Raw genomic sequence first — 25,870 nt, 5'->3', positions numbered from 1 at the left:
GTGGTGGGGGCTAAAACCCAGAGCAGCTGTGTGCTCGTCTGCGGGATCTGCTGTCGGCCAGCTGCGGGGGCGACTCTCCCGCCTCTCGTTCAGCAGCGTGTGTTTACTGCAGTATTTCACTGCCGGCTTTGTCATCACCATGTGCGAGAGACCAACCAACATGAATCTGCAAGGCTGAAATAAACAAACATTTCCAGCCACTTACAGGTTATCGTGGGGCTTTTTTTTGGTAGATTTGAATCCATTCATCATGTGCATTACGTTACGCTGTGGTTATGAAATTCATTTCCACTTTTCATTGTTGGGAGGAGAAGGGGTAAACCTCTTGGCACCACTCTTCATTTTTTTTTTTTTGTTTTTTTTTTTTTATCTGGACATGTTTCCATGAGCAGGTGGGCCAGATTTGCGGGGGGGCGTGGCCTTCAAGTTACTTTAGCTGTTATTTGCTAATAAATTCACCCTTAAATCTGCTTCTGTCCTATGCATATATAGGTGCCGTGGAATGCACCTTTTCCACCCGCATGGGCTGTCCAAAAACACATCTCGGGGGTAATGAATACCCCCCAGCACAGCTCCCACCCACTGTGCTTGTACAGGGGGTGTAGCATTAACAAACAGAGGTTATTCACTTGTGTAAAGTCTGGGGCCCTTCTATGTGTGTGGTGTCGGGTTCCTGGCTCTGTTTGAAGTGGCTGGGCGAGGGTTCGAGCCAGGCCTGTAAGTCTTGTCACACTTGTGGCCCCTGTAATTGAACTTCAAAAGCAGCAAAGCACAGCTAGGCGGACAGGGAGTGCAGACCGTGTATGGGGAGTCTCCTCTCCCCGAGTTCTTTAAGGAGAGGAGATCTGTGTCTCTCGGGGCGATTCAACTGTTCTCTGTTCTTCTGACTTGAAGGTGCAGCGGGGAGGAGTCGTAAACCACAGAGTTGACTTGTTTTTTATGTTTGTCAGTCAAAGTGGGGTGTGTGTGTTCACTTCCTGACTTGTGTGCCATTACTATGGATTTTATTGCCCCCAGGACCCTGGGGACAGGATAGCTCAGAAAGGCTGTTCCTTCAATAGGATGCAACTTAATTGCAGATTTGTGCTCCAGGGTGCTGCTGAATTTGGGTCTCGACTGAGGCCAGTGGTGTCCCATGTTACGGAGTTAATACTGAGTGAGGATGCGGTTGGTGACGAGGACGGGGTGAGTCTTTGATTTGGACGGAGCTGACGTTTGCAGAGAGATGTGGTTCTTGCGTATGGGGTTTCTGAGAGATATCCCCCTCCTCCCCTATGGGCCTTTGACAGGTTCTGACATGTTTTTTAGTTGGAACGGCATTCAGAGTTTACACCATTATGTAGGGCTTGGGTGTCAAAAGTCAAACTAGTCCTGAAAGAGACTGGGATATTAAAAGATTATCTAGGAATGGTGTCTGCAATGAGTTGATTGGTTTAATCCCTGGGGACTGACAGGGAGGTAATGTGCACCAACAGTATCATATTTCTTGTGTCTACTGAGATGTTTTCATCTGATCTCAAAGACCTTTCAGTTATAGGAATAAATCAGTTGAAAATCGTTAATGCCGATTTTTATACTGAACAAAAAGAAACGCAGCATTCAAACTAAACTCAAAAGATTTTGTTGAGGAGAAATTAATAAATGAAGGTTTCATTCAAGGTGATTCATTAGACCTTGTTAGTGACAGAGACCCTGAAAATGAGGTTGATCGCGGAATAGCGATCCCACATTGGTGTCTGATGCCATCACCATTTGCATGGAATGCTAGCTGATCCGAGATGATCTGGCCTTTGATGGTCACTGGAGGAATGTTGCTCCACTGCTCAACTTCTGTGTGAAGTTGTCTGATATTGGAGCACTGATCCAGTGCATCTCAGAGATGCTCAAAGGGTGACGTGTCTGGGGAGTACGCAGGCCATGTGCTCTGTGGTTCTGAAGCCGGCTGGATGCAGCAGAGGCAGCTAATGGTAAAGAAATGGGCTAAGCAGTTTGCCAGTGGCATGTTCCGGGCCACTGCATTTCTTAACAAACACTGCACAGCTGCATCTGTCACTTTATTGTCCCCAAATTAAGAAGTCCCCAAATTAAGAAGTGGCCGCGTCGTGATCGTGCTGCTCAATCCCCGTGTTGGCATGCCAAACCTGTGAAGGAGATTGATAATCAATCAATATATTACAAAATATTACAGTTACAAAAAAAAAACAGTTATTCGGCAAAATTTGAAAGACATTTTATATTACTACAAAAAAATCCTGGATTTTTTCTCAAACTGCTGCAAAATGTGTGCAAAACCATATATGTTGCTTTTACATTTTTAATCCATGTATTTTCTACATCTGTGAATCGTGGAGATTGGTTTTTACATGGAGAGACTGGATGGCATGGTTTGAGTTGGGGGATCGTTCATGGCCCACTGCTTTTCCACTGCCCTGATCTGTACGGGGACTGTGCTGTTTGACAGTAATGAGCTGGAATGTATATGTTGTGAGGCTCAGGACCTTGTCAGCCTCTGTTTGACCTGATATCTCCAAAATAGCACCAGCTAACGGCTATCAGCGTAGTCTTTGGACGTTACCATGGCAGTTTAGGCTTGTGACTGCCCTAAACCTTCTGTGTTGAAGGAGGCCACAGTTTTAGGTAGCAAATGGACCCCTCCTCCACGCCCAAAAAACCCTTCAAAATTTGCCAGTGTTTCAAGAAGATGGGAGGAATGTATCTCTGTAGTAAAACACTGATTTATTATATGTGATGCAGGACAAAGTGCACATTTGCTATTACTTTGCATATCAATCTGCTTGCCCCAAAGTAGCCATTTACGAAATCTGTGAATAGTTGGCGTTCTGTCTCTAGGAGGGGGTGGAGCATTCTGGAGCCTGGGGCAGGGCCCCCCTCTTGTGCCATGGAAGCAGTAGGCATTTGAAGTGATCGTCTGATGACGGGTCCCCCGCAGTCGTAAAGCGCACATTCCCAGGGGGCTTCCTGTGTTTGAGGGCGGAGTCAGACAGAGAAAGGAGTAGGAAGGGGAGGCTGATGGAGGCCTTTATGTGCAGCACCTCCTCCGGCATGTTGTCTGGGCTGCAGGATTATGGCCGTCGCACCCCACAGGACATGTGGTACTTAGAGGTGGCTTTTGGGGGAGGGGACTAAGCAGAGACGTGAGCTTGGCGCCTGTGTGTCACCTGATGGACTCTCATTGGCTGCCCTGGCAGGGGGCTCTCATTGGCTGCCCTGGGACTCCAGCTACCTGTCCTCTCTCCTCCAGAGCAGAGTGGAGGCACTCTAACTGAATGTGAGGATTCTTGTGGAAATGCATGTTCTGCCCTTACCTGTCTGACTGGAAAAGCGAACCGAAGTGATCTCTTATGCTTTTGCAGGTGGAAAATCATTTCCTTCTGAGACGTAATGAAAATAAGAATTTTCAGTAATACCAGGGCCGGATTAAACAAGGTGGTGTTTCGCCTTTTTAATTTATTTGAAGTAAAAATGTGCAAATTAATGATTGGTGTAAATACTTTAAATGTGTGCACTCGCTTGCTGTCTGGCAGTTTTAGATTTGAGGAACATCCTGAGATGAATGATAAGAGTAATGCAGAGGGAATTACAAACCGGGGTGTTTGAAATGTGACTCCTTGGAGCGGAGCTTATGGTGTGCTGTTACCGTCCGGGTTTGAATAGTCTCTTGCTTGATGTAAAACAGTCTGGGTTTTGCCCGTTGGGGGCGTGGTGCGTGCCGTGTTCCCAGCCATGTGCGCCCGCTCGATTTATGAAGGCGCCACTCGCTGCACTTTCATCACCCTCCCTTTTATCAAGTTCAGAGTTCACGCTTGTTCATGGGCTTTGAAGGGCCCAGATTCCACGGATTTACTGCCTCCCCGCTCCACCCCGCCAGTAGGGCTGTTTGGCACCGGAGCGGCCAGGTGCTTCTTGTTTAGGTCGTCGGTGGCCTCCCTGTTTGTCTTTGAGGTGGGGGCGTGGGCGGTTCACAGGGTGCTTTTAAGAACTCTCCACAGGTCTGGCTAGAGCACTGAAGCTTCTGCCTCCACTCATCTTGCAAATGTAGTCTCCATCAATCTTCTGGCATTTTTAAAAAGATTTTTTGCTAAATTTCACCAGAAGCCTTTTCCTGGGCCGGTAAAGCAGTACATACTGTATGTACGCATGAGAACAATATGCATGCATTTGGAGTGGAATGTTTTCCAGTGATGTAGCTTGCCCCCCGTGAAAGTCAAAAACTGTTAAAAACTATCAACAAAAAAAAAAACATTTGAGTCAACTAACCGGGCAGGGTTTTCTATTTTAAGCAAAGAGACGGCACTTTCTCCACCATCTTGACAAAAGTTTCTGAGCGTGTGATGTTCCTCATTGCTTCAGTTACCTTTTCAGAATTTTGTAGAATGTAGTATGTCATCTGGGTACCGTTTGCCTACTGTCTCATCCATACTGAGGATTCAGCAGAATGTAGTATGTCATCTGGGTACCGTTTGCCTACTGTCTCATCCATACTGAGGATTCAGCAGAATGTAGTATGTCATCTGGGTACCGTTTGCCTACTGTCTCATCCATACTGAGGATTCAGCAGAATGTAGTATGTCATCTGGGTACCGTTTGCCTACTGTCTCATCCATACTGAGGATTCAGCAGAATGTAGTATGTCATCTGGGTACCGTTTGCCTACTGTCTCATCCATACTGAGGATTCAGCAGAATGTAGTATGTCATCTGGGTACCGTTTGCCTACTGTCTCATCCATACTGAGGATTCAGCAGAATGTAGTATGTCATCTGGGTACCGTTTGCCTACTGTCTCATCCATACTGAGGATTCAGCAGAATGTAGTATGTCATCTGGGTACCGTTTGCCTACTGTCTCATCCTTACTGAGGATTCAGCAGAATGTAGTATGTCATCTGGGTACCGTTTGCCTACTGTCTCATCCATACTGAGGATTCAGCAGAATGTAGTATGTCATCTGGGTACCGTTTGCCTACTGTCTCATCCATACTGAGGATTCAGCAGAATGAAGCATGTTGTGAAGCAAGGCTCACTTCTAAACTATTCACCAAACTGCCCTGGTGATTATTGCACATGCAGCACATAATCGCGATTACATCACGACGTGATCACGACAGCCCTATTTGTCTGTTCAGGGTGGTGCAGCCATCAATGAATTGGTCACGTTCTTCTCCGCTGCCTGGGCATTTGTGGGTAGTTTTATAGCTGCTTTTCAGGTGAGCTGTCTTTAAGCCATCTGTGGTTACGGATGGGATCCTTCAGCTGCTCAGGCTTAATCTGCTTGGTTGTCTTGTGGCTGAGCTTGAATTCTTACACATGCATGCCTGGTTTGCATCAGGATTGGTAATAGTTACCAGATTAGCATGTACTGGATTTTTGTTCCCATCATGATGTTGAGATGGTCTCCTGTTCATTGTTCTGAGGATGAATTGTTACAGTGACACAGCAATGCGCTTCAACTGAAGAACAAAAACTCCAAGATAGTTACCCCTCTAGCTCCTTGGTCCTTTTCCTCTTAAAGGGACGGTGCTGTCCCCCCCCAGCTGTATTCCCTGCTCTCACACCCTCTTCTCCTCTCCCCCCCCCCCCCCCAGGATGCCAGCCTAGGGCCCAGTAGTGGCACGATCACTGGGACATCGACCCCTCCCCAGCCCCCTCCCTGGCTGAGGTGCCCCTCCTTAGCTGGGCGACATGGGTCGCACCCCCGTGAAAGGTGAGAGTGTTTCCTGTAACTATTCACGTACATATAATGGGCAGTTTGACTCTGGACATGGAAAACAGAGAAATTTGCAAATGTTAAAATAATTTAATTGAAAAATGACTGACTACAGTTGCCTTGTGGGATGTTATTTCTTAGCAAAACTGATGTAAATAAAGGCCGCTGCTCGTGACACTGGATTTTACAGGCTGTTTATATTGATGTGATTGATGTGTTTTCATTCAACAAAGGGATTTTTATGTTTATTTTTTAAGACCAAAAAGGAGGGAAAAGGGAAAAGCCTGGAAAGGGCAGCACCTCCTTGGATTCCTCCCTTACTGCCAAAGGTCATCTGAATAAGTTAACATTTCTTTGTTGCTGTTGTTACACTATTTAAATTGGTACATGCTGTTTTGCTGCCCTCTGCTGTTTAAAAGTAGTTTTGCACTTGCGACAAACTGTTAGATATTTTGGCTCATTTAATTGGCTGCACCTTTATAAATTCTCCCTTTGTCTATAGAGACTTTCAGTTGGGAGGAATACCTGAAGGGATCGTCATCAACGCCTGCCCCTCCCTGCTGTTTCAGACAGGTGTGCCGCTCCGTTGGTGTCCTGCTGGCTCCCGAGGGGGGAGGAGCTTTGAATTAAATTTTTAATAATAATATATTTACTTATAGACTGAAGTAAATAGATTTTTTAAATAAAGTACAATTTAAATGTTTATTAAAATGGCTGTAATTGAAATTCAAACTTATTTGAAATGTGTTTTCTTTGAAGTAAAAATGCCTGGGCTCTGTGGGCTCTGCTGTCTCCAGTCAAGGGTCTCCCCCAGCAATGATTTCAAGGTGGGCATGAAGCTGGAAGCGCATGACCCCCGTAACTCTACCTCTGTCTGCATCGCCTCGGTGATGGGCTTGGCTGGTATGCGAGTACGTCTGCGTCTGGACGGCAGCGACAACACCAATGACTTCTGGCGGCTGGTGGACTCGTCCGACATCCAGGCTGTCGGGACCTGTGAGAAGGCGGGGGGCATGCTGCAGCCTCCGCTGGGTGAGGGTCTCACTGCTCCCATGATGCCCTGCAGCGATGTTGTCCCGAGGCATTGTGGGAGAGAGTGTCCCTAAAAGCAGGATTGCTTTTCTTTTCCTTTTTTTGCCTTTTGGTGGTGATCGGTTTTGAAAAAAACCTTTCGCTTACTGGTTTGTTTACTTATGAACGGGAAGAATTTTCCGTGGGTGTTTCTCAATATGCGAACTTGACCGTTCTCGCTCACTCATTTGACTCCATCTCCAAGTGCCAAAGACCAGCTCCAATACTCAATAACGGACGTATGGAGGACGACAGAAATCCACGGACGTCGTTCTTGCTCCGCCCCAAATAGCAAGGACGTGTTGGCTGCATCCTTGCTAACGAGAACAATCCCATGATTCATTGCGTCCCAAGTTTGTTCTTGGGGGGGCAAGTTAGCGAGGCCGCTCTTTGTGCTCTTGGTATTGATAAACACCCCATGTTTCTGTTAGTTGGCTGGATGTTTCAGACCTGATGATAATGAGGGCTGGACAGTGTATGTGATTTATCGTGCAGCTCTTCATCCTGTCCCTCTCCTTCCCTTCCCACTGTGCCCCCACCATGACAGGATTCAGAATGAATGCATCCTCATGGCCCATGTTTCTGCTAAGGACCTTAAGTAGAGCAGAGATCGCACCCCCAACCGCTTTCAAAAAGGTAACAAGTCCTTCACCGTCCCCAGTTGGGCCATGGAAAGGACAGCTCTTCCAGGTCCTCTTTCTTCACGTCCAGGAGCCGGTGAGGCCGTCTCAGAACAACTTCCGGGCTGGAATGAAGCTGGAGGCTGTAGATAGGAAGAACCCCTATCTTATCTGCCCCGCCACCATCGGCGAGGTCAAAGGTGACGATGTCTTCATCACGTTTGATGGCTGGAGAGGCGCCTTCGACTACTGGTGCAAGTACGATTCACGGGACATCTTCCCTGTGGGCTGGTGCCTAATAACCAAGCACAGTCTGCAACCTCCTGGAAACAGCGGTAAGTTTTTCCAGCAGGGGGCGATGCAGTTTGCAGTTTTGCTTGAAGTCTGAAGAGCTGCTAAATCATACTGTGGACATACACGTCTTTAATGATTCTGAATTATTACAGCAAGTACGCTTTTTATTTAATGCCTGTCCATCGAGGTGGCCTCCGTTGCCGTGTGAAGAGCGGGGGTGGCAGCTGCAGTGTAACAGCACGCTGGAATTTTCCAGAATGGGACTCTAACCTTCTGCCAGAAATCCCTGACATTCTACTGGCTGTGTAGCGTCACCCTTCGTTTAAATCTGGTGCCACTGCTGCCATTTTCTAAAAAGTTGGTTAAGTTGTCACATTGAAATAAGTGTGGATAAAATACAGAGTACAGAGTCTGTTCAGTATATGAATATTTTTGTGGTATGTTACTCAGTGTTCAGAAGTACCTAATTCAGATTCTAGACCCTCAGTGGATCCTCGTAATGATAGCATTCCTACTTCGTTCCTAATCTGAATGCCAGCGCAGTCATGTCCAGTCATTCCAGCGATGGACCATGAAATACTTGGAAATCCGAAGCCCCTTTCACATCTGTGATTTAGACTAGGAGAATCACCAAACGTTGGCTGATTAGCATACGCTGAATGCAACGCAGCCAGAGATTGTCGGGCTGTATGTATATCGGGCCGATTCGGCGGTTGTTTATATAAACAAGATTGTATTGATGTTTTCAGTTATTAGGCTCAGTTATGTGTTTGAGCACTAGATGGCGCTGTGCCTTTGCTTGCATGGAAACCCTGCGGATTGGTCTGTCAGTCCACACACGGGCTTCATGCCGCTTTGAAGTGTTGCCTGTTTCCCACCGTTTTCTGGCACCGAATCTACGGTTAGTGAATTTTTTTTGGGTGGTTTTTGGAATAACCACTAATGCTTAACGCTTAACTAGGACCTGACTGAGACGTTGATTTGTGGGGAAAGTTTAAGCGTTTAGGTGTCTTCTGGTTATCTTGCTGAAATACAGCCACAGGATCTTTCCCAAGGACCTGAATGGGGAACCTTCTGGTCATAATCTCATGTTAAAATATGCGTGTGTGTGTGTGTGTGTGTGTGTGTGTGTGACTTATCTCTGCCATTGCTTGTGACATTTTCCATGTGCTTGAAGTCACAAAGGACCTCTGTGTAAAACATTGCTACTTAGACCTTCCAAAGCTGCCCCCCCCCCCATCCCGGTAGCTCTAGCATTCCATTGCCTCTCAGTTGCCCCAAGGCCCACTAATTGAATGGGATCAAAGTGTCTTTTCCATCACCAACTCGGACCTGGATCATGACCTGCTTTATGCCACTAGGGGTCTAAATGTTCACCCTCGTGCCGGGACCCACCTGGGACCAGTGAGGGCTGGGGATGACTGAACACTAAAATCTAGAGGCTCGTTAAATAAGCAAGCAGATGTAGATGCTAAACATTCTCAAGGATAGTTTAACTGTCTGAAGTAATACTACAGCAAAGGCCTTCCTATTTAAAGCTGGGGTTTGCGTTCTCAGATGCTACATCATACCCTTTGTGGAGTTTTTCACTTCTCTGCTCCCCTTCTATAAAAAGGGACACGATACTGATGTTATATGTAATAGGTCCATAGCTCATTGATCATTTAACTGACGTACACATACTGGCATATTTAGTCAGGATAAGATGTGCAGCCTCACAATTTTTCTGACTGTCACATTGTGTAGCGTGGAAAAAGTTCTGTGAGGTTTTTTTCTTTTATAATTATTTGTATTTACCATGGATTTATTGTCTTCCTTTGTATGTAAGTAGTCTAAGATTTCAAGATTGATGGCTGTGGATCACTGAAGCAAAACTAGAGTTAGTGTGACATAGGACAGCCGTACGACGGAGTTCAGCCGCATTCAGGGATGACACAGTACAGACTTCATGGTGGCTTTGGTGCTTACGGTCATACTCTCCCAGAAGTTTGGGAGAAACCAAAAGGCCAGTGGATTTGGTTGTGAAATGAGAGCTAGCCCCCCCCCCCCCCACTGGCTTCTTCCATGTTTCATTGCTCCCGAGTGATTTCTGTTGGGGTTGATATGAAATCGGACAGATGATGCCCTGCAGTGCTGCGCTGCCCTTCTCCTGTCCGCAGTGCGGCCTGCTGTGATCTTTTCTGAAGATTTTGGTACAGTTTGCATGCTGCTCAGGCCTGTCTTTCGCATGACATCATCTGTTTTTCTTTGCGGTATTTCCCCCAATTGCCTTTTTTTTTTCAATTAAAAAAGCTTCAATCATGCGGACCATCATGTTTTTCCCCGAAAGGCTTTTTTTCGTCTTTGTTTGAGTGGCAGTAATACATGCACATATGTTAGCTGCTGTTACATCCAGACAAAGGGAGCAGCTCAGCAGTGTTCCTGTTCCTGCCAATCACCTCTTACTAAGGCTGTATTGTCAGGCACTGATTGTTCCGTCCTGCTCTGGGTCAGAGCTGGTCATTTGTGGTCTGAGCATCCTCTGGTCTGTTTTGGGTTTTATAATGTGTGTGGCCCAAAGGATGCGGTCTCAGTGAGGTTAGGGTTGTATTCAGCAATGTTCAACCCTTACAAGCAGCACGGGGTGACCATGTGACTGCTTCATGCATTACAGGAAATTGCAGAAGTCTAACATGGAATTGCTTTCCTCTCGCTGGTAGCCATGACATCTGTTCTTAGACACCCGTAAGTTAATGTTCTTTTGAGGTGTGGAAAGTTTCCGATGTTATCAGGTGTTAATTGGCAGTGTGACGCTTCCTTTGCTCACGAGGGGGGGCCGTGCATGGTGCACGTGAACAAGAGAGTGCATTTCGGCGTGGTGCCGCTCACTTCTCCACCAGCAGAGCTCTGGCAGTGTTGAGATCCCATTCCTGTATTTGATGATTCTGAAGCCTGTGTGTGTAATACTGTCCTTCAAGGGTCTGTGATGTTCCTCCTGCCCTTTGCTCAGACAGGCCGTTTTCGTGCCGTCCTGCTGTTTGTCAGGCTGCCTTAAGCTCTCCTGCCATTTTAAAATCACGTTTTAAACATTCGGGTTCCGTGCTGGTCAGGGCCCCCCCACGAGGCCCGGGGGGCTTTATCGGGAAATGGGGCCTTTTGTTATGCAGGGACATGATTGTGCCTCAGTTTATGCACCAGAGGCAAGTAACATTGATGGAGTGTTCATGTGTGTGGGTATGTGACTGTTTGCTGTGTGTGTTTGTTTGGGGGGGGGGGGGGGGTAGGGATTATGGAGGGGGGGGTGGTACATTTACGTATCCCCCAACCCCCAAGTCCCTGCCCCCCTTTCAGCTGGAGCTGACCCTATTGTTTAACGAGCCCAACATCAGCTGCTCCTCTATTAGATCCTAATTAGCAGATATTGCTCCCCTAATGAGCCTAGTGGGCTGAAGCGGGGGGGGGGGGGGGTCCTGGTTTTTCCACATTGATGCTCTCCATTGTTTATCCCAGAGCTCTGCCGGCTGAAATGAGTGCCAGGGGTTGGGGGATGGTCTGTGAGCGTGTGCAGGGAGCCCCGGCTGGCGTGTGGCCCCCCCACACAGGCTCTGGCCGGGTGTTAGTGCCAATGGGAAGTGCGGCAGTCGGCGTGTGGCCCCCCCACACAGGCTCTGGCCGGGTGTTAGTGCCGATGGGAAGTGCGGCAGTCGGCGTGTGGCCCCCCCACACAGGCTCTGCCCGGGTGTTAGTGATGGGAAGTGCGGCAGTCGGCGTGTGGCCCCCCCACACAGGCTCTGCCCGGGTGTTAGTGATGGGAAGTGCGGCAGTCGGCGTGTGGCCCCCCCACACAGGCTCTGCCTGAGGTCGCCGTTATCAGGGTTACTAACATGAGAGGAATCGCTGATGTCTTCAGACGCTTCGAACGGCAAATAGACAGGGGGAGCTTCTAAAACGCAAAATGGATGTGGCCCTTTCTCCGTGGGGTCCCTCTGCTCCCCTCTGCTCCTCTCTGCTCCCCTCTGCTCCCCTCTGCTCCTCTCTGCTCCCCTCTGCTCTCCTCTGCTCCCCTCTGCTCCTCTCTGCTCCCCTCTGCTCCCCTCTGCTCCTCTCTGCTCCCCTCTGCTCCCCTCTGCTCCTCTCTGCTCCCCTCTGCTCCTCTCTGCTCAGGCTCTCCTAAGCAAATCTGGGAAATGTCATGACTTTATGGGACGACCACAAGCCGGAGGCACAACCTCTCGCTTTGGCTGCAGCGTCCTGACGTGTCACTCTGATGCGTTTTGTCCTTGTGGTGAAAAGGGGATGTTTCCTCTATTTGCAACATTTCTGATTAAGTTCCTCTCAAAATACATCTTTTAAAAATACATATATATGTATATTTTTATTAACAGTTCTATGGCAAACGGGAAAAACCCTTTGCAGCTTCTACCGTGGTGTCTTGTGTTTAAATGTAGAATTTACTACTGAATGAAGAAGTTAATTCTGAGACTTTTAACTTGAATGTAAGCCTGTTTCGTAGAAGATGAAAGGGCTGGTTACTTGTTTTTATCTCTTTACTGTTTGGTTTCCTGTTACCAGACTGGCCTTTTATGCAAGCAGGCATTTGCAAAATAACACAGAAGCGCACTCCTTTCCAGTCTGTCTGTGTGGATTATGTATATATGACATTATGGGGACCAAACGTCTCCACAATGTGATAAAAACCTGCTATTTTGATGCTGTGGGGGCCATTTTTTTCGGTCCCCACAAGGGGAAACTCAATTTTATAAAATCTGTGACTGTAATCGAAAAACTAAAAATGGTTATTTATGGTTTAGGTTAGGGCTGGGTAAGGGTTAGGGTTAGCATAGTTGGGATTATGGTTTTTCCCATAGAGTCCCCACAAAGATATGGATACAAACGTGCGTGTGTGTTTGTCTTTCCTACCCAGAGTAACATTTTTATCTTCTGGCTTTCGCACCCCCAGAATGATGACTGGGCCTAATAATGAAATGAGGTCTCAGGCAGGCCAGCCCCGTTACCGCCGCTTATGTGCTCGCTGTGGAGAGCAGCTTCTCCCGCGGAAATCTGTAAGGAGTGTGCGGTGCGACCCGGCTGCTCGTGCGGCAGATTAAACCCCCTTTGTCTGCCTTCCATTTCGTCATAAAGATTAAAAAAACGCACTTTCAAGCCGGCTAATGCTGTTATGCGCTACTGTTTCCTGCTTTTTTGAAGTTGCCTTTCACTCAGCTCTCTGGGGATTTCTGAATAGGCTTGGGTTACCCAGAGTCCCCCCCACCCCCCCCGCCACCTTAATCCTACCGCCCACTGCCCCTTCCTGGGTGGGGGAAGGGGGCCGTCTGGGGCGCTAATGCAGCCAACGGGAGTCCCTCCCCAATCAGGGTCCTCTGATCCATTTTAACCTTTTGCCCCCCTGCTACCCCCCCCTCCCCCGCCCAACTGCTTGACAAGGGACACAGAGACCAGGTGACTGATGGGTCCTGTCAATATGGGCAACTGATGATATGCATATAAGCCCTAGTGGGGGCCCCCTCCCCCTACAAGCTCACCCCCCCAACCCCCCCTTTTCCCCTCCTCCGGCTCTAATGCAAATGAGGCAGAGCTCGCTGAGTGCCGGCTGCCGTGTGGCTCAGTCAGACCGGCCTTTGTGCTGCTGTGAGCTGGTGCTGCTGGCTGGAAGGGAGGGCCCCCGTACGCTGAGCCCGGCGCCGAACAGACGCTGCTACTGCGCCGCTGCCGCTGCTGCCGCCGCACCCCCCAGCTCAGGGAACCCGGGACGCCACGGCGCCGAGTGCGCCGAAGCCCCCCCTCTTTGTTCAGCGGTGAGTGCCCCTACTGACTCCCCCCACACACCCCCAAACCGCTTCTGGCTTTTGTTTTTCCGGTGCCGGTGTGGGGGTCCTGTGTGCGCAGCCCTCGCGGCTCTTTGTCTGGGCTGCCTGAGCGTCAGCGTGCGGGCCCTCCGACTCGCAGGTCCGTTTGTGCCGCTTGCGGACAGCTTGGTGGATGGATGGATGGATGGATGGATGGTGTTGTCAGCATAGTCTGCGCTGACTGAGGGACGCACCGAGCTGCACAGCTTACAGAGGCTGCCGCTGTTGTGCCCGACTTGTTAGAAGTTCTGGCTGCGTTTGCGGCGCAGACTCCACTCTGCCCTGCTTTGTTTACCACTGAGCCACTGCGCGCCTGTTCGCAGAACGGCATTGGTTCTGATCCGGGGCGGGCCAGGCAGCGGCGACAAGCACAGATGTAAATATCGTGGTGGAGAATGTAATGAACTGTGGGTGCTCGCCCCCTTTCGAGGCCCCCCCCCAGCCTGCGTTCTGGGTCACTGGGACACATGGAGATTGCTGCATCACATGCAGGCTGATCTCTGCTACAGAATCTCAGGACTTGTATGCCTTCCGTTGCCCCTACCACCTAGTAATCTGGTCCTGTTTGGTGGGGCAGCTGGCATTAAGGATTGGGGAACTTGCTGTGTGTGCAGAGTGCTGTGTTTCTCGACATGTACATATTGGTGTGAGCAAATACACCTGGGTGTGGATGAGATTAGATGAGCTTTATTGATCCCAGAGGGGAATTCTAATGCGTATGCCAGAGGAACATACAAGGCAGTACACATGGGTCAAACAAGTAGGCTTAGTGTAGACATAACTTAAAAATACAGATAAAGAATCCTGAAAAAGCAGAAGTTTATGGAGTATTAATATAAATAAGTGCTGGGAAAAGAATATATGTGATGCAAGTGCACTTGTGTTTGTGGACTGGAAGTGGAGCGCTGTCTTTGAGTGAGGAAGGAAGTATCCTCGTGTGTGCGCGCTTGAGGGTGTGTGTGCAGGCGTGAGGGTGTGTGTGCACGCGTGTGTGTGCACACTTGTAGGGTCAGCCCCTCCGGAAGCAAACAGAACCTCTCTGTTCTGGACCCGTTTGTCAGCCGCTTCTAATTAGACAGCGACGCTCTGCGGGCCGCTGGGTTCTCTGCCTTCTCGGGAGGTGCTGAAAGGTCGTCTTCGCACCCCCCCGCCCCCCCCCCCGAAGCCTCCCAAAGGTGCCTTTCTTCTCTGTGACGGATGTGGAGCTTCACTGAAATATGAGCCGTCTTATCTGATGATATTTGAAATGCATGTATTGGTTAATAAACGCAGGCTGGCAGGCAGCCGGACCACGGCCCTGTGCGGTGCTTTCGGCAGCCGGACCACGGCGCTGTGCGGTGCTTTCGGCAGCCGGACCACGGCCCTGTGCGGTGCTTTCGGCAGCCGGACCACGGCCCTGTGCGGTGCTTTCGGCAGCCGGACCACGGCGCTGTGCGGTGCTTTCGGCAGCCGGACCACGGCGCTGTGCGGTGCTTTCGGCAGCCGGACCACGGCGCTGTGCGGTGCTTTCGGCAGCCGGACCACGGCGCTGTGCGGTGCTTTCGGCGTGACATCTCTGGTGGTCTCAGTCGCACGTACCAATACGTCACCCTGTCACAGCTGCCCATTGTCAGCATTTTAAAGGCCGTGAGGTTTAAACTGAGCCGTGACTGTTGGGTATGAAATGAGCCTTTACACTAAGGATTTTCAGCATGCCGATTCCATAAGTGTATACAGTCCTTGTCACCCTTGCGCAGGGTGGAGACGTCCAGCTTACATGCACATATGGATCCTGCTGCAGTCAGGAATCTTTCTGGCAGATTGTGGCTTCACTGCGTGTCTCTCAGAAGGGTCTAGGGGCCCAAACAGTCGGCCATTGTTGTCTTTCCTCGCAGTCGGCCGACGTCTTAATTTGCTGGGCTGCCTGTAAGCGGCAGCTGTGCGGGACTCGGCAGATGAGCAGCCAGCTCCTCTGCAGATCAGCATGTCTCTCTGCTTGTCCGAAGGAGCCTGTTTGCCCTCTCGTGGAAAGTGGAAATGTTTGCTTTTGTAGGTTTATGAATTTTTAAACCCTCCCAAGTATGTTTGTGGCATTTTCAAGTAGCATTTTTTGCTTAACTTAATTTAACACCAGATAATAGAGAGTGAACATGAGTCTAAGCCAATACAAAAGGCATAAATATTTTATATTGATGTCTGCTTGTGGGGAGTGGGGGGGTAAATGCCCCGTTAACAGGATATTCCCTGTGAGACCCAAGCTGAAGTGCTCTGTCTGAATGCAGGCACTGTGCTGTTGGTGCTGTGTAACCATGTGGGACAGGGGGGGGGCAGGGAGTCTTAGAGGACCAGTCATCAGGAAAACCCTGGGGGAGGGGCAAACAGACAAAAAAAAGCATCTCACAAAATAGCCCCCCCACACCACATTCCCCTGGTGTAACCCCCTGCCTGGTAACCTGGGGAGGGAAGGTGGGGGTGTGTTTGGCCCTGATCGGGAAAGGCGGAGCCGTGTGGCCCAAGGCGTCCCCCCCTGCGAGCAGTGACCTCTTCACCTCTGTGTGTGCGTGAGCTCCCCCCCGGGCCGGGCAGGAGCACGAGGGCGAGCCTCTCCCCCTCCGTACCACAGACGGGATTCATGTGAACCTGTGAAACATTTTTACAATATAGACGGATATTACAGTAACCTGTTTGTAATTGAATCTGCGGCCTCATGTTTCCATGCCCTTAAAGGTTTGCTCTGTCACTCTAATGGCAGTATGGGTGTAGCTTTCATGACGTGTCTCTGTGCATCTATTGGGACTTTTGTATTTTTATTTGACTCACTTTAAACCTGAGCTCTGAAGGAATTCCTCGCTCAGGCCGCCTCTCTGGCTGGGAGGGAGCCGCCGCATGGCCTGTGATGGTGGCCCCCCCTCCTGCAGGATACGTGCAGCCTAATTTTGCTGATCCTCACTCCCCCCTCCCCCCCAATGTCGTTGCAGTCACCCTCCTGAAGAGCTTGCCGATTCCCGCCTGGTCCCCGGCCAAGCCCTCCCAGCGTGCCATGCAGTCCCCGTACCGCCTCAGCGCTCCGCTGCCCCCCCTGCCTGTCAGGAAGGGGGTGCGCGGCCGGCGCCCCAAGAGTCAGACTCTGGCACTGCTGAAGGCAGTGGCGGCCGCTCAGGCCAGCGGCCCTCAGGGCGGGAAGACGGCCCCCGACTCGCAGCTCGCACCCAGGCCGTACAAGAAGAGGGGGCCCAAGCCAGGGAGCAAGGTACAAGGGGCCACCACCAAGGGCACCTGCAATGCATGATGGGATGCAGACTGTGGCCCTATTCAGTAAATACTCTTGCGAATGTTTTAGCGAGGCTGCTGTTTTGGTGACTTTTCCCTTAAATTCTGATTGGTCGGGGACGGTCTGGAAATGAGGCAAACCCAGAGATTGTTTTCTATATCAGGGTACCAGTGAATTTCAGAAAAGCCTCACAGTGTTTTTGGTGGGTTGGTTGACTCCTGCTTGGGCATAGTGGGTGGAGTTGTCCAGGTGTATGGTTTCATCGCGGTAGTGAATGGGGTGGGGGGGTGATCTTGCAGAGGAAGTCCCGGGTGCTTCCCGTTCCCATGGGTACTCCCGCTGCCATTCCCAAGACCCGCCAGTCCAGCGTTCAGCTCTCCAACGACGGAGCTGCCCACCTTAGTGCCAGTCCTGCCGTCACCTGCACAGGTAGGATCTCGCCCCGCCGCCCCCCCCTCACCTGTCTGCCTGCTGTATAGGGTGTCCTGACTCCCACCCTGTTGAAACATCAGTGGTCTGAACACGGTAGTGCAGTGTTCATATTTGGCAGAGCCAGTTCTGAACGCCATGCGCTCTCTCCAGTGTGCGTCTACGTCAACAAGCACGGCGACTGCGGCCCCCTGCTGGACCGCAAGCTGATGCAGCAGCTGCCCGACCACTTCGGACCCGGACCGGTGAACATGGTGCTGCAGCAGGCGGTCCAGGCCTGCGTGGACTGCGCCTACCAGCCGAAAGCCCTGTTCAGCTTCCTACAGGCCCAGTCTGACGGGGGCGAGGTCATTAAAGGTAGGGGGGCGGTGAAAATCGGATTAAGCGGTGGAGCTGGGGGACGCTTCACACAGCATATAATGTTAGAGATATGAATGTATATTGATGAGCCTTGAGTATGTGAAGGGACCAGTACTGCAGTGACCTGCATGACATTTTAATGTGGAAGGGGGTTCAGATCGGTCGATGAAATGAATCATAAGAGCAAATTTGTTCCATACATCCATTAGCCTGAACCTGATTTCAGGAGTGTGTGTGTGTGTGTGTGTGTGTCTGTCTGTGGCCATCTGCTCAATCTTCCCGTCCCTGATAAAAGCCCCGCTTCCAGACACGATCCCTGGCCATACCTGGCCCTGGCCAATCACTGTCCTTGCATCAGTAGTGGCACCCGCCCTGTGCTCAGCTACTGTACACAGACACAGGTTCTGCCCCCCCCAGTCTGGCAGGAAGGTCTCTCGACTTGCTTGCCCTCTTATGGAGTGACAGCTGCTCACGTGTTCAGCTGGATGTCACACTGCACCTTCCCAGGTTAGGATCCTTGGTGTGACTTAGCTACTGGACTCATTCCTGTGTTTCCTCATGAGTAGATTTGCATATGTTGTCATTTTTGTACAACTGTGGTTTTCCTGACATTTGTACCGGAGATATATTGACCCCTACCTGGTCTCAGACGAGTATTACAATGAACATGCACTCTAACCTTCTACTTTGTGTGTTTTTGTAGATGCATGCGTAGCAGTTTGTTTTTTATATTTATTTATAAGCTTAATACGGTATTTGAGCCAAATTATATCAGAGTATCTAATTCTGGCATGTTGATCTGAATTACGTCCATTTTCTGTGATCATCACAAAGTGTTGTTGGAGGGCGGGGATGTGGCCTGCATGAGGCCGCGGGCTCCCAGGGTGACTGGGACTGCCACCCTTATCTGGTGTGAATTAGCTGTTCATAATATTGAACTGGGGCATTTCAGGCGAAGGACCAAGTGTTCAACAGCAGCTGGGATGTGGAGCAGTGACCTTTTGGATGAGGCCCATATAGTCGTGCGTGTGAGCTTGTCGTTTTATGTAGTGCTGGGCTCCTGTAACCGTGCTCCGCCGCTCTGTCTGCCGTGCCAGTGCGCTCCGATGGAGGCATTCACTACGTCCACCTGCCATTGGCCAGCAGTGCATCCTTTGTGCTGCGTTTCCTGGAGACGCTGTGCCAGCACCTGCAATGCGAGAACTTGTTCAGCAGCCAGCCGTTCAGCTCCTACGCCTACGACCGCAGCAAGTCAGGTGGGGTGCCGGTGCCAGTTGCCTGTTTCTGTGCTTGTCTCCATTGACTCATAATCATTTGGGGCCCTCTGTCGTAGCCCACAAATATGCCTGTTCTCTCTTTAAGGGGGTTGTTGATTCTACATCAAATACTAGCAGTTTTCGTTCACATCCAGCATTGCAGAGAAAGCCACACACACCCCTCAGCACGGTTTCAGATGCCGTGTTGGATCCCTTCTGTTCCTCTCTCGTACCAGTTAAAGAAGAGACATCAGATGCTCTCACCATAAACCGAGGGACCAAGCGCTTCCCAAAGGACTCGCCCCCATACGCTGCCCCCCTGTCCCCCAAGCTCTTGCGTAAGGAAGTACATCCCTCAGAAGGTACGCCGCTCCTGTCAATGATCAGATTGTTAATTCTGAAAAAGGCCTGTGGGAGCCTAGCCAGTCCAGTTAAAAGAACCCAGGAGGGTGTATCTAAAGAACATAAAGAATCTAGGAGGGTGTAACACTGAGGCAATGTAAATCATGGAGGGTGTGAATCTAGGAGGGTGTAACACTGAGGCAATGTAAATCATGGAGGGTGTGAATCTAGCAGGGTGTAACACTGAGGCAGTGTAAATCATGGAGGGTGTGAATCTAGGAGGGTGTAACACAGGCAATGTAAATTGTGGAGGGTGTGAATCTAGGAGGGTGTAACACTGAGGCAATGTAAATTTTGGAGGGTGTGAATCTAGGAGGGTGTAACACTGAGGCAGTATAAATTAGCGAAGGTGTGACACTGACACAATGTAAATGACACTAAAGCAATATACATGTGGGAGGGTATGATACTGAGGCAGTGTAAATCCAGGAGGATGTGACACTGAGGCAGTGTAAATCTGGGAGGGTATGACACTGAGGCAGTGTAAATTTGGGGAGGGTGTGTTACTGAGGCAGTGTAAATTAGGGGAGGGTGTAACACTGAGGCAGTATAAATTAACGAAGGTGTGACACTGACACAATGTAAATGACACTAAAGCAATATACATGTGGGAGGGTATGATACTGAGGCAGTGTAAATCCAGGAGGATGTGACACTGAGGCAATGTAAATCTGGGAGGGTATGACACTGAGGCAGTGTAAATTAGGGGAGGGTGTGTCACTGAGGCAATGTAAATTAGGGGAGGGTGTGTCACTGAGGCAGTGTAAATTAGGGGAGGGTGTAGTGAGGTGACTAAGGGCTCTGCTGTCCTGATCTCCCCAGCGGAAACCCTGCCGCATGAGGAAGGAGGCCCACTGATGGAGCAGCGTTTCCCAGATGACTCCATGGATTCTGCCTCCAGCTCCATGAAGTCACGACCGCCGGCACTGCGCAGCTCCTCCGAGTACCGGGCCCAAGCCAGCAGTCCATACTACCCCGGGCAGCCCCTGGCTCTGCGCTGCCACTCCTCCAGCGCCCCTGAGCTGGGCTCCACGCGACTACACAGACGAGTGGAAGGTAGGCAGAGTGCGTCGGAGGGCTCTGCAGCTTCAGTGTGTTTGATCTCTCAAGCATAAATTCATCTTGTGGAATTAAAAAACATACTTCAGCCCCCTCCTATGGCAAAAATCATGGATTTTTTTTTGTGTGGGAACTGCTTGAAGGTGCGTGCTTGGAATTGCATTAGAATCATATTTTGCTTTGGTGTGGATTTAAAAAAAACTGTGACATAGTGCACTTGGCTGAGATTTTGGAAAATCTCCTGACTTTGGGTTTCAAAGTAAATGCTCAGAACCAGGGGCTCACGCTCAGTGGCTGAATGGTAATATTGCCTGGGCTGTTATGTAACAGACTTAAATGTTTGGAATTGTGTGAAACACTGCCACCTAGTGGATACTGGTGTCCCCGTGGTAATTCTCTTAAAGGGGCAGTTCACCCCGAAACTGAAACAATATGTTTTAGTGGGGCTTTAGTGCTGTCTGCCCTTCTAGGTTTTTCTGCTGGTTGTTGTCTAGTTTTGTCTAGTTCCACCACAAAGTACCGAAGTAACAAAGAAATACCCCAGCTGGTTTGGCACTTGCAGTACTCGGATGAAAAAGCGAAAGTTCCAAGAGTACCGTGCCAAAAGTGCCGTACCTGGTGCGGTGGAAAAGCGCCCTAATATAATGAGACGGCCATTCTTTATGTGGTGATTAAAGCACCAAAAAATGGTGCCTCTTATCAGAAATCATGACCCGGTTATTGAAGATAGTCCACAGACTTTGTAGTCAGCAGTTTAATGTAGGAACTATTTTCTTCTATCGAACTCTATGCACTAATCGCATTACTGCGTAGAACATATGAGCACGAGCACCCCAGCGGTATCTTCTGTGCAGTGATACGATTGGTGTGTGGAGTTTAGCAGAAGAAAAAGTGAAATAAATATTTCCAAAATCCCATTTTTATGGGGTGTGATTCATAGTTCCTACCTGTCATGGAAAAATATTTCAGTATCAGCTGTGAATTGACAATTGTTCATGTGAAAATGTTGTGCTCCAGTTGATGGAATATGACTGTAGGTGAGATCTTTCCCATGATGCACGTGGATGTGATGAGTGGGGCTTGTATCACCCCCCCCCCCAGCAGCTAGCTCCACCACTGGCCCTGACCTCCAGGCTGCTGATCGGGAGCCCCCCCGGCACTCAGGCCAGAGCCCAGCGACCTGGACCATCGAGGAGGTGATCCAGTTTGTGCGAGAGGCCGACCCGCTGACCCTGGGCCCCCACGCCGAGCTCTTCCGAAAGCACGTGAGTGCTTAGGCTACCCAGACTCCTTTCCTCTCTCCCTCACCATCTCTCTCTCTGTCCTCCATTCTCTCTCTCCTGCTCTTTTCCTGCCAGCCCTCCCCGATCTTTCTTCTAACCCAGGGGTGGCCAGTCTTATCCACAAAGGTGTGTGCTGGTTTTTCTGATAACCTTTAGGTCAGCGGTTCAAACCCGGGTGTGAGGATTCTTCAGCCAACCAGTCTTCTAATTAGTAATCTAATTAGGGAATTGCAGTGAAAACCTGCACACACACACTGGCCCTTCCTGGATAAGATTGGCCACCCCGCTTCTAACCCAGTGTTTCCCAGTCAGGTCCTCAGGGACACACAGACAGTCCACGTTTTACCAAGACCTGGGAGGGAGCAAAAATGCGGACTATCTGTGGGTGTCTGAGGACTGGGTTGGGAATCACTGTTCTAACCCAGCATCAAGTTTGCCCCCACCCCCCTCCCCCGGCATGGTTGGATGGCCCCGACCCCCCAACCCCACCCTTTTCCAGGAACTCTCCTGCTTCTGCTTTGTGTACATTCCTGTGTGGTGGAGGCCCTCTCCTCCGTGTTTACATTCACCTGGCCGTCCTCTGCCTGTCTCACACCATCTTCCCTTTCATTCCTGGCTTCCAGCCCCACTGCGGATACATTTCGCCAGAGACCCTCAGTCCTCTGTCCAAACAGTGTCAGGAATTTCAAACAGAGCCGTGCGGCCCACTGCCCAGGGAAGGGCCTTCTCATTTCTCTCCCTTCTCACTAGGAACAATGCTTCTGGACCGAAGCTCAGTACAATGAGTTCAAAACACACAAGATCAAATGCAGATGGCAGATATAAAGAACCTTGGCAGGTTCTCTAACTGCAAAACTCAGATTTTCTGTACTGTGGTTAAATGTTGCCTTTAAATATCTCCTCTTCACAGTTTTTGAGAGAGTATTGAAAATATATATTTGTACAATATTCTTTTAATTTCTACCTTGAGTTTTTCGATTAGCACTGATCCTAGATTGTGAGTGACGTTACATGGTTGCCCCCTACAGGAGATCGACGGCAAGGCACTGCTGCTGCTGCGGAGTGACATGATCATGAAGTACATGGGGCTCAAACTGGGCCCTGCGCTCAAACTTTGCTACCATATCGAGAGGCTGAAGCAGGTCAAGCCCTAGTAGGACACACCCCAGCCACAAGGGGGCGCTCTCTCAGATGAGCACCAAAGGAGTATCCTGCCCCTCTATGTCCCTTATAAATGCTTTTTTTTTCGAGTGGTTGTTTTTTTCCATAGAAAATTTATTTATTATACTGCAGTGACCACAGTACCTCATTCTTATCAGCCAATCAAGCGAGGAGTACAGTATCAGCTGAATCCCAAAGGAGAATGTCAAGTGTTTACATATTTGTACAGTAGATACACACTGACTCGTATTTGTTTTTCCTTCAAGAAATACAAATATTTGGTTTGAGTTCACATTTTACCCCCCAATTTTTTCCTGTGATTATTACTCCAGCAAACTGAAGGGGCTATTTTTAAAAAAAAATGTTTGAATTGATTAATTTTTTTATACAGTGTTTTCTGGCTGTTTACATTTTTTAGCTCAAAGTGTAAGAGACCTGTTACTTTCCTAATTTTTAAATAACCTTTTTTTTTAAAAAAAAAAAAAAAACAAAACAAAAATGGCAGCTGTGTGGTTTTCATGTACTAGCTTGAAAATGTGGGGGCAGATTTGACCATGAGGCACCATTAGGGACAAAGGAGACTGGGGGCTTCCTGGTTTTTGCAAAGCAGATATCAGGTCCCTTCGCAAAACTACTTTAAAAAAAAAAAAAAAAAAAACAAGCTTTGTGTGCATAAACAGAGCTGAAGAGGAATCGGTGTGTTTTCAGGCCTTTTATCTACTGCCTCACCTGCAGCCAAAGGACAGAGAATCATCCATGAGCCAACCAGGGGGTGGAGGGGGGCACACGGGCCTCTCCTTTTAATATCAACTGTTCAGCCTTTTTTTCCCCTTTCAGTTTTTTGATATAGAAATTTTGGACCAGCTCCCATGTGACTCTCCTGAAGCTGAGGACTTGCCTGTTGTTTAGCTGCATTTCTGCTTCAGGACCGTGGATCTCTGTCCCTTGACTCGCACCCAGGCAGCAGAGGAAGGCTACGCACTCCTGGCTCCCCGCCCCCCCTTCCTCGGCCTTCCATGAGGTTTCTGTTATGATCATTAAGCAGAGAGCTGAGGCAGCCTGCAGTGTGTGTGTGTGTGTGTGTGTGTGTGTGTGTGTGCGACTAGTGCTCAGGTGGCTTATCCTGTCTTTCTTCATATTCACTGGGGCCATCGCTAGGTTCCAGAGGCTGGAAAGACAATCTGGAAATAGGTCTTCAGCCATCGCTCTTTTGCGGCAGCTGACGTTGATGTTTTTAAGACGGGAACTGTAGCCGTGGTCCCCCTTGCGCCTTACCTCACTCAGCCACCCTCAGGTCCAGAACTCATCTCCTTTAGAGGCCAGGACAGTGTGGGCGAGGCATGTCAGAGCTCACTGCAGTCTGCAGCGTGTTGGTGCTGCTTCTGAAGACCGGGGGTGTCAGGGAGGTGGGCTGGCTTGGGCTCTGCTGGGATCTGACTGGTGCCCCCTGCTGGTGGTGCTTATGTGCCAACCTGCTGATTAGTGTCATGTTACCTTCAAGCCATGTTTATTACCGGGTCATGTAGCACTGGGGGTGTTCCATGAAGCAGGATTTCTTGCTTAGCTGGATAGCTTGTTAGATTTAAGGTAGTCTGGCTAAATTAAGTTAATCTTCGTTCACTTACATCTAGCTGACTACCTTAAATCCAACAAATTATCCGGCTAAGCAACATATCCTGCTTTGCGGAATACCCCCCTGGTATGTTTAGCCATCTGCAAACTTGCAGGTGTTTTAAAATTCAAAAATGCTGTTATGCAAATGCCCCCCCCCCCACTTTAGACACTGTAGATACTTTATGAGTCCAATATTTCTCAGCTGGTGCATCATAAATGAAGTACTAGAATTGAAACAAGCTGTGTGCACAGAAGGCAGTAGTGTGAGCTGGAGCAGAACCCCGCTTGTCCTTTTAAGTGTGTTTTCTTCCCATGGGTTTATCGCACATGTTGCAGGAGCCCCCAGGCATAGTGAGAAAGTCCCACCTGCTGGCCCCGTTATGTGCTATACAAACCAGCCAGTAAGTGGCAATAGGTCCTTCAGGGCTGCTCATTTAATCACAGCTCTGTGAAATGTGTGCGATTTGCCCAGACTAAGGGATTAAGTAATAATGATGACGATGATGATGAGGTGGCACTGGGCGACACTGAGCCTCGTGGCCTGCCCTTCCGGGCTGTGGCCTGCTGCTCTGGCTTTCACCCTAAGGGCCGACAGCGTTTGTGCTGGGAAGTTAGTGTCTCCTTATCTACAGCCATGTGCCAAATGCCAGATCACGGACAGAGCAGTGACTCTCCAGCCTTGGGTTGCTGTGTTGGCTTGTGCTCTAACCAGAAAGCTAAGGTGCAATAAGGGAGATGTGTGAGTCAGAGACTTCAACACTGCGCAAGATTCAGATTAAACACAACCGTTACTTTGTGTGTTGCTCGGTTGTGACGCAGGCAGACCTCCTGCAGGCTAGCTGCGCAGACGTCGGGTTCTGCTCCGAGCGTTGGTTGCCCAGAGGCGGCTATAGAGACTGCCTTCAGGTCGGGGAGGATCCCAACGTTGCCAACAGGTGATCGTAATTTTTTTTGTAACGCAAAAAGACAAATGGTACAAATCTATAGCACCAATGCCCAATGATTTACATTCTATATAAGCCTGCCTGCCCAATGAAAGCCACTTAGACACCCTGTACTGACGATGGTTTACAGACCTCCCAAGCACGGTCACAAAGAGGAATGTACATATTGTAGACATACATTTTAAACATTTGATGTGTGAAAAGGTTTTTTTCCCCAATAGAGAAGAGCTTAAGACAATTTGTTGACAATTGCCATTTTATACAACTGGTTTTGTACGCTCCCAATCCATGTGTGATGACTGGTTTTTATGCGCTCCCAATCCATGTGTGATGACTGGTTTTTGTGCGCTCCCAATCCATGTGTGATGACTGGTTTTTGTGCGCTCCCAATCCATGTGTGATCTCTCAGGTTCAGGTGCTCGGAGTCCCAGCTGTACTGCAGGATTTCGGTTTGTTCAGATGTTGTCAGTCACTCTTGTCATTTGTGAATTGTCATGATTTTTAAAAACAATAAACAGAACAAAATCATGTTTGTATAGTTATGAACCTTTCCATA

At 49.4% G+C, this 25,870-nt stretch overlaps 1 protein-coding gene across 5 annotated transcripts in view; it reads left to right on the top strand.

Moving 5' to 3' along the window:
- The window catches only part of scml2 (Scm polycomb group protein like 2), a 29,361-nt gene extending 3,519 nt beyond the window's left edge, over window positions 1–25,842 (top strand). For 4 of the 5 annotated variants that reach the window (XM_023800863.2, XM_072699138.1, XM_023800864.2 and 1 more), the window contains exons 2-15: window positions 5,604–5,722; window positions 5,983–6,054; window positions 6,228–6,298; window positions 6,523–6,757; window positions 7,344–7,432; window positions 7,508–7,751; window positions 16,514–16,785; window positions 17,106–17,235; window positions 17,389–17,592; window positions 18,693–18,851; window positions 19,088–19,213; window positions 20,076–20,309; window positions 21,414–21,577; window positions 22,624–25,842. In XM_023800863.2, the coding sequence (XP_023656631.2) occupies window positions 5,701–5,722; window positions 5,983–6,054; window positions 6,228–6,298; window positions 6,523–6,757; window positions 7,344–7,432; window positions 7,508–7,751; window positions 16,514–16,785; window positions 17,106–17,235; window positions 17,389–17,592; window positions 18,693–18,851; window positions 19,088–19,213; window positions 20,076–20,309; window positions 21,414–21,577; window positions 22,624–22,749 (2,148 nt within the window). In that variant the 5' untranslated portion in view covers window positions 5,604–5,700 and the 3' untranslated portion in view covers window positions 22,750–25,842. The remainder of the gene's footprint in view (window positions 1–5,603; window positions 5,723–5,982; window positions 6,055–6,227; window positions 6,299–6,522; window positions 6,758–7,343; window positions 7,433–7,507; window positions 7,752–16,513; window positions 16,786–17,105; window positions 17,236–17,388; window positions 17,593–18,692; window positions 18,852–19,087; window positions 19,214–20,075; window positions 20,310–21,413; window positions 21,578–22,623) is intronic. The other variant, XM_023800866.2, reaches the window with a different exon arrangement.
- Window positions 25,843–25,870: the final 28 nt, after the last annotated feature.

Source organism: Paramormyrops kingsleyae, chromosome 1, assembly GCF_048594095.1.
Source record: "Paramormyrops kingsleyae isolate MSU_618 chromosome 1, PKINGS_0.4, whole genome shotgun sequence".
Lineage (NCBI taxonomy): Eukaryota > Metazoa > Chordata > Actinopteri > Osteoglossiformes > Mormyridae > Paramormyrops > Paramormyrops kingsleyae.
Note: the sequence above shows the minus strand (reverse complement) of the source record. Positions and strands in the feature narration are given on the sequence as shown.